A 12060-nucleotide genomic window follows, 5' to 3' on the forward strand; every position below is an offset into this window, starting at 1 on the left:
ATGCTACTTTGGCTTACCCAAGCATTATTGCAATGCAACACTGAAATTACTGCAGACCAAAGGAATGCCAAAGGGCATGCAAACAGTTGGAGAATATTATTTCAGTGCATGTATTTCCTCCCTAGAGGTAAGCAATGCCCAAATGCATTCAGCATCTCTCCCACCCCACTGCAGGGGAGATGGGAGAAAGATGCCTGACAAAAAGAAATGGAGCAAGTAATTAAGAGTAAAGAGAATCACACCTTTGTAAGTTATAGTAGTTTAAAAGATATTAACAGCAGCAGGTAAGGTTACTTTACACTTCCAATGCTTTATTTTGGCAGAAAATGCTGTTCCTTTCTAAAGTTAAAGGGAAGAGAAAAAGTCCTGTACTGAAGCACCATTTCATCTCAGGCAAGAAGTGGTATTAAGTCCACTTGGGCTGTAACTGAGATGAACTGAAGCAAAAGGTGGCACTGTATTGCATTGCACTTCCCTAGCTTATATTTTAGAAAGGAAATTTTACCCACTGAGAAGTGAGGGAAGATTTATAAAGAATATAATTGACAGTTTCCTAAATACAAACAAAACATTTAAGAAAGTACAACCTGAATGAAGGAAAGGATAAAGGGGAAAATTCACAAAGTTGGCTTTGGAAGAGGAGGGTTGTTCTGGTTTTGGTTCTTTTTTGTTGTTGTCTTGCTTCTTTTTTTGTTATTTAGAATAAAAAGACCCAGCCTAACCTAGACTCCCAGATGAGCTGGGTGTCCCGTCCCCAAGGAAAAAATCATGCAGGGAGGTGACCAGAATGAGGGAGATAAACAAAGCTCAAGAAAACAACATTTTCAGTTGAGAAACTTACTTTTTCTTTACACACTGAATATATTCCCTTGCTGACATGACATATGGCCCTACACAGGCTTCTTTCTGAAATTATCTATCATCTCTCTGTATGCATTGTATGCAGTGAAACTCCAGATTTTTGGTTTTGGTGTTCAGGGTGTAAATAAAGCAATAATATATACCCTGACCTGATACAAAGGACTGTGCTGTACTGCTCACTGAGTTAGTATGCTAAGCCTTCTTTCTGCAATTCTTCCTCTTCTTGAACAAGCAGGGTGGTTCTGTGCTACAAGCAATTATGCTATGAGGAAGAAGAGAAGGAACTGCCTTTTCCCAAATTCCTGTTCGAAGACAATACCATTTACAATGAAAAACAATTCTAGCAATATCTCTTTATATTTACAAGAATTAAAATAGCAGGGACCAGACACAAGAAGAATTTAGACTTCCTCTGATATGTCTGATGAGGATTACTTCATTTTCATTTGCTGACAAGTGCAGTTTTTAAGCTACAAGCTTAATATACATTAACATCATTAATGTTGTGGGATAGGAAATTAGAATGAGGAATTACTCTACTAGAATAAAAATATATGAAATGTCTATCTGTTTGCCCCTGTTTCCACTGACGACACCTTTCTGGCGGCTGAGACAGATTACCACAATGGCACTGTTTTTTACCATGAGTATATTCTCTTCCACATCCTCAAACATAACAACTTCTCAGTATATAATGAAATCACTGGATTGCGATGGAAGTATCAAAACACAGCACTTGTTATATATGTTATTGTCCTCTACTCGGAGACTCCTCTTACACTGTTTACAAAAGTTAGCGTTACATTCAATCAAATGAGACAACATTCTTCAAATGATTAGCAATGAGGAAATAAGAGTAAGGAGACAAAGATGACAAAGGCATTGTTTAGCTTACAAAGAGAAATACAACATTGGTAAAGAAAGGCAGAAGGACTGTTGGAATAAAAGTGTTAGGAAAACTCCGAGTATAGAAGATTAAAGATGGGAAACTGGGGGAAAAGGTATGATACAGCAGAGGTGTAACAAAACTGAAAGGGGAAAATAGGGAGACAGCTTTGCAACTGCTCATGCAGAACAAAGCACTTTACAGCATCAAAAACATGTCTAAAAAGAGATTATAAGGGGGCCAAAATAAAAGCTGAGGATGCAATCCAAATAGTGACCAACAAAAAGAAACTTCACTGGAGTCTTCATGAACTCATCCAACTCAGCTTTCATCTTCCTTCCTTCAGTTGTCACTAGTCACGAAATAAGAAGTGTAGGGTATTAACACTGCTACTTTTGACTATAACATCAAGCTCCTTTTCTATCTGTAGTGACAGGACACAAAAAAGGGGCAAATCCTCTCTTCAGCACAGAATTACTTGTAGAAACCCTTCAAGAAATACAAGAAAATACATATGCTGTATATAGGTAGAAACCCTGCCTTTCTGGCAATGGGTGAGCAAACCCCTTGCTTACAGTGACAGCTGACTTCAGGAATCTTTTCAGAACATGACTTATAATACTGGCATTGTAGTTCTGTTCGTTAAGTCTGAAAACATGCCGCTACATGGAACATTTGCCACCAAACCCTTCGGAAAATGGCAGTGACGAAATCTGGATAACTACTGCAGCCTGATCCATCTTACCATACACCAAAGGATTTTTTTTTTTTCCAGGATATAATGAAAATGATTATGGTGTAAATTATATGTATAGTCCTGTGGACGTTATTCACATAAGTAGTCCCACAGCTTTCAAGGGGAATATTCTTATAAATAAGCACATTAGGAATGGGCTAGGATGCATAAATATTTTCAACCATCTCAGGGACTGAAAGGTAACATATTCAATGTGCCACAATACAATGAACCTTTGAATTAAAAATAAAAAAGGAACGTTTTCTAACTAATTTCCTTTCATAGCAGCTACCCACTCATTTCAAAGTTTCTGACTTTGTGGGCTTATTACCCTGGGAAGATCTAAATTTATATTTATGCTTGATGACATCTAATTACCTGATACAATCATCTGCGCCCTAGAACAAGAAGTCCCTTGCCTAAACTTTTCAGTAGGATTTTGTTGTGTTGCAATTCACACTGGGATGTTGCAGGATTCTTCGTAAATAAGGTAAGAATGCCCAAAACAAGATTTCCAGCAGGGACAACTAAGAAAATCTGCACATTTTCTTAGTCATACCACCCAACTCTTACAGGCATCTTGTGTTTGTTTAGAACTTTCATTAGACCATCCGATTTAAACAGTTCTACCATAAAATTTAAAACTGCAGCACATCATTACTCCTAATTAAGTGCACTTAAGCTCAAATCCTTCCTCTGAAAGACTCCCCTAATATATATTAAATGCATTGATTTAAGCAGTCTCTGAAGCCTTAGGATAGGAAAAGGGGAAAGGAAGCCAGCAGTCCCTGCGCAGGCAGGAGCAGAAAGAACAAACACGGAGGCTGAATGATCAGTTGCACTGGCAGTGTTTGATTTAGTTTCTAGCACTCGGCCAGCATTCCAAACAAGTTTAATGATTTTCCCACTAGCATTTAGAATTCTGTTCTTATTGTCAAAAAGAAAGCTAATATTTGCCCTATTTGTTTTCTGGAAAGCTACAAAATGTTGTGGGTTTTTTTTCATTCCTGAAGGAATGTAAATTGTAAATATTGCCCCAGACAGTCTAAAATAATGCCCCACAGCCCTTAAAGAATCTTTATTCTCTTTCAGTCGTAACGTTGTTTAATGCTTCCTAACTGATTTTCTTAAGACAATATCCTCCAAACATCAGAGGGCTTTTATATTGGTTGAGAATCATTCGAAACTATTTACAGATTCTCTACATAAATAATACATAATAAGTTATATGACTGTTGCCAGCAGTGCTAAGAACTATTAGAAAAGGTCTTTTAGATTCAGCCTCAGATCTGTAGGTCATCCAATGTCCTTCCTAATGGATAAATACAGTAATTTATCATCATCAGTCACCATCAGCATTGTTCTTTTTACTATCATATATTCATGAACATTATTCGATGCAGCTGAGTGGAGCGTAAAAGAAGTGTATGATTAAAGTGGAAAGCTACAAAGTCTGCGACAGCTGAGATCTTGTGGCTAATGCATGGACTTGAAAAATGACGTGGGTCTTCTAACAGTTACAGCGTCAACCAACTGCAGCTACCCACTAGTAGGACACAGGCATTTCCCTCAGCAGCAGAGTCTGCCCATGTCTTCCAATGCAATGTTAGAGAAAGTGTAACATGAGAAGTATGGACTTGTACACTTAAAAGTTTTCCATAAGTGAAGCATATTTCAAGCTCTAATAGTTTAAAATACAACAACAACAATAACAACAACTAAGCTACTTCTCTAGGGATCACAAGTTAAATGCATCCTTACAACCACTGTGGAAAGAAAGCCTTTGTTCACGTTTGTGAGTCAGTAACATATGCGTGTAATCTCTGAATGCCCTCAAGTTACTAAAAAATGCTAAGATGATGGCTTTCAAATTCTACAACAACATCAAACAACATCTCAGCGTGCTTAAAGAGTTCCTCCCTCTTGTTAATTATCAGAATAGCTTGCCTGAAGCAATACCTTCAGTTGGAAAACATTGGAAAGAAACACTAAAAAGTAGGTTTTAAAATAAGCAATGGAATACTTATGCTCAAATATCTGAGGCTACTATGTAACCTACAGTGTGCCTGTAACTCACTGTAACCCAAAATAGCCAAAAAGATTACCCTATTTCCCAAGTTTTGCATTCCTGCAGTGAGTAATCCCTTTAATCCACCTGCAAAGTAGAGGGCTCCAAATACTGAGTAACCAGGTGCTGAGCTATGCTACACAGATTCCTACACTCTATTTTGAAAGCAAGACACGGAGAGACACGGAGAACCTGCATAAAGGCGTGGGAGCCATGAAGGGAAAGTGCAAGGAGCAAGAGAGCACGGGCACCATTACCTTGGTTTATGTCCACCAAGAGACCTCTTCACAGCAGTGCTCCTTGCAGGTGCCCTGAATAGATCAAGCATTGGAAATTCTTTGAAAAGCATTCTGCATTAGGAAAGAGAGTTTCTTAAGAGAAACTCTCTACTTCTGAAACTGAGAGGTATAGAGAAACACATTTATGTGCTATACAGCCACCTAAAAAAATAAAAAATAATAAAAAAAAATGCTGCTTGCTTGAGCCACATAAGATCCTACATGCAAATAGACTAGTTACAAAATATCACATGAAATGATGTTTCTCAATTAACATGAGAAGCACTTCACCAAAATTGAGATCCTACTTGCCCCTTCTCCACAGAGATCACGTTAGAAGACTAGAAATGTAATGAAGATTGAAGATGAGCTTCAGGATTTTTGTGCTGATCCCCACAATCAGGTACGTGACTGAATTACAAACAACCACATGGGAAAGAGAAAGTGCATCTAGACCATGTGTAGTACTTAAAAGGTGCATGCTCCTTGCCTTCCCCTAGATCCTGAATCCTGAATGATATTCCAAACCAACTACTAATACTTTCTACATAAGCTTCTTGTGCTGCCGGTCATATATTCAACAGATACTAGAAGTCTGTAATATTTCTTTCTGGATCCAGCACAGGAATAGCATGGCATATATATAGAGTAAGAAATAGAATGTAAATGTTAAAGCTAAGATTCAGATGTTAGCTCTTTATGAAATATTATGGGCATAATAATATAACCTTATTTCTCCACTTTTATTGGCTTTTTTTACCTGATGCTTTTGACATTATGTTGAACCCTGCACACCAGCACATTTGATATATTACCACAATATAACAAGTACAAAAATCTGCTAGGTGGGTAAGAAAGAAAAATGTGAAGTCACTTTGGGTTATGTACTAGAACAGAATTTCTTATCCCAGCTTGAAGCTAACTCTGAACTCAATCAAGAGCAGAGGCCATGGATCTGACTACCTAAATAATCTTTCACATTACTGGAACTGTTGTAAGTATACGATTAAGACTTTAAGCTTTTTCCTGACCCACTGAGCTCAAAATTACCTCAGTGGGGCAGGGAAGAGCCCTTCACCTTGGTAAAAAAAAAAAAAAAAAAAAAAAATCCATCAGCATTTTTCCCGCTGCAAGACCAGAGTCTAATTTGGGGAAATGCAATGAAGGAAGACCTAAAAATATAAACCATTTTAGCCTTAGTCACTGAGAAATGAAACACAGATTGTTCTCTTATGTTCAGATATACTTTCAGAATATGTCCTTTGCCTGGTGACTACAGAAAGTGGTCCTGAGACAGAGAAAATTCAACTTCTTAATCAGGACAGTCATAAAGCTATGTGCCTGTATGTATACTGAACATGTAATTCATATGCTTATCAAATAGTTCCCCTATTTAATGCAACACAATGCAGTCTCGTTTCATTTCTGCTCACCTGTTTTGAAGCACAAGAATGCAGTAGTTTCTAAGTGACATACAGTAAAGAAACAATCTTTCTTTTTTTTTGTATTTTAAAATCAATTTTTAAAAGTCCTTAAGCTGAGTAAGAGAGGCTCAGGAGAGGATGGTTATAAATTTCAAAGGTCTGCCTTCTATACACACAAAGAACAGCAAGCAGCACCAGGTGGTGTAGATCATCTGTTTTTTTGTAAACAGACTGAAGCCTCACAAAGGTTATACCTAGAGGAATTATTTTAGTTTTTCATCTGCAAAGACAGCAACATTCATCAACCAGCAAGTCATACAGGTACATTATATTTCTCAAGTATGTTGTGTCCACTGACTACTGAATGGTTGTACTTTCTAAAAACAATCACTAAACATCATCGTCTAAGACCCTGGGACAGTTCCTAAAAGCTATGAGATGAAAAACACCCTTTTTTGTACTCCCTCTTGTACAGAGGAGCCAAATTTACTTCTAACACAAGCCCAAGCCACACAAGTCTGAGCCCTTTGATAGAGCTTTCCAGAAATGAGGAGAAACACAAGTAATTTACAGCTATTGCTCTTCTACAGTTATATCATCAGAATATAAAACTGTAATTTTAGCAATAAATATGAGTCATCATTTAGCAAAGAGTTGAGAATAAATCTGGCTAATTTATCAAACCAATTGCTGAAACATCGATAGTGCTGTTAATGGAAGTTGTTATTAGATGCCTTCACCCAGGGGAGAGGTACTTTAAAAATACCATCAAGGGAAGTGTCGGATATGAAGTTGTATCCAATTTATTTATAAGTTGATAGCTATGGATGCTTCAATTAGTCGATCCAAGCTTTTATTTAAGTGGAGAGTCCCAGCATTAGCCTACTATAATTTGAAATTGCAGCTCAGGTCCCAAGCCTATAAATTTACCACAAATGCATCAGCTTCAGTAGGACTGCTCTCAGGAGTGTTTGTATACCGGACTTTGAAATCAGAATGGAGATTTACTCTTAGAAAATCCTGGTGCAATTCCTTACTTCTTCTTAGACTGTCCGCAGGTCCAACCACGTCTATACCAGAAAAGCTTTGCTGCTCCTGCTGTCTCAAGAAGCCCTCTCCATGCAGATGTGGCTTATCGTTAGAAATAAGTGAGTGAACTGCAGTCATCACCTCTATTGACACTACAAGTTTATACAAGCTCATCAAGCCAAATGAAATGTCAAGCAAGAGTACCCTGAGGGAGATGGATTTCCTGAAGGCCCTAAGAAGGCTACGCCTGCCAGAGGGACTAGCTATGGGCTATGGAAAATTGGGAGGATGTATGAGCCCATTTGTTCTTCTGTCCATGCCCACCACAGCTGCAGCCAGCTCACAGTCTATAACAGCAACCACAAAAAGCCAACAAAGAGCTTCTAACCCATAATATCCCCCTGCTAAGGTCACGGCCTTAACCTGCTGTACTAAGAACATTTTCCAACATAAGCCTGGTGTCATACCACCCACGTCAAAGCCCTGGAGAGAGCCCATCTACGACTGCCTGGATCTTGGCTGCTGTGATGGTGCAGGAGCACGATGTTGTGTTTGTGCCTCGTTCAACACGGAGCTCATGGCAGGATTTAGGCCCACGTCCCTACTGCTAGCACTTAAACCCATAGGAAGATTTGTCATCCGCTGAAAGCAACGTTTGGTAAGTGATGTCATTATCTACTGCACAAAATGACAGCCCTGGCATCTATGGCACCAGGCAATCAAAGCTGATTTAATATCGACTTTTACCAGGAAAACCAAACTTGGTCTGGAGAAAGCTGATACAAACACAAAACTTGGCACCCCCACTTCACACAGTCAGGTGCAGCACACAGCCCAGCAGTGTCCCCATCCACCACTGGGAGAGGCTGAGAACTCCAGAGCGTTTGGGTAATAACGTTCCTATATTTAGGACAAATTCTTAATGCTTGGAGTGTTTTAAATGGCGAACTTACTGCTGTTCCTCATTATGACCTAAAAGAGCAGTCAAACCAGACATTTTAGTATATAATATTAGGACTGCTCTGAAAAGATTTCCACCCGCCAACAACACAAACCCATTCTGGCAATTCAGCACGTCTGAACCGAAAATGAAGAAATAAAAATTGGTTAAGTTCAAGTACTTTTTATTGTGTCTAGAAGCAGTATCCCTCTAAAGCAAAACAATACTTGTGAAATTTATGAGCTCTGTGAATCTCCGCTACCCAAAGTGATCTCGACTTTTCCATAAATTCTAGTATTTGCATGAAATTTAAGTACTGATGCATTGCCCATCTTTCTTTTCCAGATAACACGACTTATGCAATTAATTTATTCAAGATACCAGAAGGCTCCTCAAACTCAAATGCATTATTTTATCAATATTACATGGAGATGTGTCAGAAGACATATACTTTCCAGTAAAGAGCACCCGTCTTTAAATATAGCCAGACGCTGAGTGCCTTGGTATGGGAAGGACTACCCACAACCTTAACGAGCAGCCCCTGCAGGACTGGATGCCGGGCTAGACGGGCTTTCTGAACCGCAGCCGTACGCAGCAGCTCGTACTGGTGATGTTTTTCACCCGTTATCAGCGTACCGGCAGAAAATTAAGCTGTGTAAAGGCACGCAACACAGACTGAAAATGGGAGATGCAGTTAGCTACGCTCCGCAAACCCGCGTTCAGAGTTCAAACCACTGAAAAAAGGGGTGGAAAACCAAACCACCACCCCTGGTGTCAGAAATAGGGTCCGAGCCAGCCCGTATCAGGTGTTTGCGGGCAGGGGATGGCTCCGCAGCCCGGGCCTCCCGCGGGGCCGCCCCTGCAGCATCGGCAGCGCCCGGCCGCTGCCCCCGGCCCCTCTCGGCTCCGTCGCCCCGGAGCAGCAGCCGCAGGGCTCCGGTGCTGATAAACTTGGCTTTGGCGGTGCCGAGCGCCCAGCTCAGCTCTGCCCCCGCCAGCCGCCCTCCCCGCGCGGATGCTGCCCGAGCCGCGCTCGTTCCGCAGCGCCCCGGTGCCGAGAGGAGCGGGGATGCCCGGCGGTCCCGGTGCCCGCTTCCAGAGGCTCGGCTGCCGCCGGGGTGCGGGCAAACCCCCCCCGGGAATCCCTCCCTGAGCCGAGCGGGGCCGCTCCCCCTCCGCCGGGCTACGGTGCGGAGCCGGCCCCGCGGTGGCTCCGCCGCCGGCACCGGGCGCCCCCCAGCAGCATCCCGGCTCCGCGGGGCAGGACCCCGCCGCTCACGGCTCCCCCCACCCCGATAAAGCGGAGCACAGGCTCCTGCGGGACCCCGGGGCTCCCCGGCAGCCCCCGACGGTTCTGCCCCTCGCTGGGGTCCCCGCAAAGCTGCCTCCCGTCCCCAGCCCCCCAGGGATGCTCGGCGGGGCTCCGGCCCCTCCGCCCCGAGGGTCGCCCGGTGCCACCCCATCACTTGCGCCCATCTCGGCGCAACTTCGCCGGGACAGCGGCCGCCCCCTCCCCGTTCCCTCGGCGCCTCGGGTCCCACCTGGTCGGGCTGCGGCGGCGGCGGGTTCCCCCTGCCGGGGTGCGCCGGCTGCTCCTTCATGGCTGTCATCGCAGGGGGCTCGGCTCGGCTCGCCTGGGCTGCTCTCGCCGCCTCTCGCTGCCGCTACGGCCCCGGGCAGCCCTCCCCGGGCGCCAGCCGCATGTCACCAGCCTCCCCTGGAAGTGGCGCGGCGGCGGATGGAGGAGGAGGAGGAGGAGGAAGGAGGAGAAATAAGAAGGGGGGCGCGGGGCTGCCTCTACCGCAGCGCCTCCGCTGCTCAGGGGGCGCCCGGCCCCGCCGTGCCCCGCACCGGGGGCTGCCCGAGCATCACCGCCGGGCGCCGGCCGCGGAGCGCCCCGCTCCTCCCGCACCGCTCCGCCCGCCGGGGGCCGGCCCGCCTCGTCCCGTCGCCGAGCAGCCAGCAGGTGTCACAGCGGTGCCCGCCGGCCTGGGAGAGACCATTCCGGCAGCACGGCACGGGGGCGGTGGGGCCGCACCGCCCCCGGCCCCGCCGCACCGCCCCCGACCCCGCAGCCCCCGGCCCCGGTGCCCCGGGAGGCCCCGCACGGTGCCCGCACACCGCGGTCCCGGGGGCTGCGCGCTCGTCCCCTGAGCCCGCAGCCGGTGACAAGGGGGGTTTTTGGAAGGGCTGATAACGGGGGAGAGTTGTTTCTAAGCAGGGAGAAGGAAAGCATGGGAAATATGAAGGCAGGTGGTAGCCCAAGGGATGGTGGCCACCAGTACATGAGCCTTGGAAAGGAAGGAGAGAGTCAGGTTTGGGCTGAACGGGTTGTTATTTCAGTTCAGGCTCCGGCACGCAGTAGAGTCCAGAAAAACAGAATTGTTGCCAGGTAGAAGGTGGTGTGCTGGGGTAGCAGTGTAGAGGGGGCAGGAGCAGCCCCAGGGAGCCTGGGTCCCTCCAAGGGCCAGCTGGAAGGGAAGCCTGGAGCACATACCATGGGAAACGGTGGGTCTCACTCTTTTCCATCAAACTGAGAAGAAAGGTCAGTTCCAACGGAACGGCAAGCACAATTAATAGCGGTGACAAAGACCAAGATTTCAGCCTACGATGGGAACACAGGAGTGAGGAATTACAGCCCCGTCAGCCCCACAACACAGAGCACTGAGCGTTATTGCCGCATCACCCAGCGCTGCATTGACTCCTCCACCAAGAACAGATGCAATTTCGTTTCAAGTTCCAATAAAAGTTCTAGAGAAAATAATCAGATGAACTTTGCAAGCACCTAGCCGAAAACTAGATGCTGACTAATAGCCACCATTAATTTGTCAAGCGCAGACCATGTCAAACAAATTTAATTTCTTTCCTTAATAGGGTAACAGGCCTGTGGCTAGGAGAGCAGTAAATGTCATCTATCTTGATTTAGAAGGGCTTCCAGCACTGCCTTCCAGGACAGTTTCTTGAGGTAGAGAAACATCATCTGCATAAAGCTAAAAAGAGTATCTCGGATCGTCTCCACCACACCACCTTCTGCAGCTGGGGGGGGAGGTTATGGAGGATCTCAGACCTGAACGTAAGGCAGTGTCCTGCTGTCATGAACATTACAGTGCCCTGTGACACGGGGAGAAATCCTGCCCTTGTCAGTGCTGGCAGGGCACTGGACAGCAAATACAGGGCCAGAGTCAGCAGAGGCACTGTGACACAGACGTGTGGCAAAGGTAACCAGAGGGCTGGCAAACACACGCCCTGAAGAAAAGTGAAAATTGTTGGGATCAGTTAGCGTAAAGGAGAGCAAATTGATGGCAGATACAGAAATAACGGTTGAATGCTTAAAAGGTACAGGATAAAAACATCTCCCCAGAGCACTAGGAGTACAGATGGTGCCACCTAAGGTAGGAGAATTGTCTAAATTTAGTGACGATCTCTTCCTTTCCTGTATGATGCTGAAACCCACCCACAGCACACTGCATGAGACCCACCTTCAGGAGGTCGTGGCAAGGACACATATCGCTGACCCCAGGTGTCTGCGCAGGTTTTCTGTCTCAGCCCAGGAATCAACCATTCCTGCACTTCTCTCAACACTATCCCCTGCCTTACCACTCCATTTCACATCCCTATTTTCTCTCTCACAGCTCCTTATTCAACAAACTTCTCTACCACTGCTGCTGTCAGCCCTGTCCTTTACATTCTTGCCCTCTGTTGCTGTTTCTTTTTGTATAAGAATTGTGCTATGTAAAGAAAAAGCAAAAAGGGCAACCGAGACAGCATCTTTTGTACACCGATTCCCCCTGCTCTGCTTTACTTCTCTAGAGCAACCTTCGCTGCCAATCTTTCATTT

General features: G+C 44.9%; 1 protein-coding gene across 3 annotated transcripts in view; it reads right to left on the minus strand.

Moving 5' to 3' along the window:
- The window catches only part of DPP10 (dipeptidyl peptidase like 10), a 492868-nt gene that overhangs the window by 256702 nt on the left and 224106 nt on the right, over window positions 1-12060 (minus strand). Inside the window, exon 1 of one of the 3 annotated variants that reach the window (XM_048079609.2) lies at window positions 9764-10151. The exons of the other annotated variants lie outside the window; for them this stretch is intronic. Within the exon in view, the coding sequence (XP_047935566.1) occupies window positions 9764-9832 (69 nt within the window). The 5' untranslated portion in view covers window positions 9833-10151. Of the gene's footprint in view, window positions 1-9763; window positions 10152-12060 lie in introns of those variants that run through there. 3 annotated transcript variants of the gene reach the window in all.

Source organism: Anser cygnoides, chromosome 6 (assembly GCF_040182565.1).
Source record: "Anser cygnoides isolate HZ-2024a breed goose chromosome 6, Taihu_goose_T2T_genome, whole genome shotgun sequence".
NCBI classification, from domain to species: domain Eukaryota; kingdom Metazoa; phylum Chordata; class Aves; order Anseriformes; family Anatidae; genus Anser; species Anser cygnoides.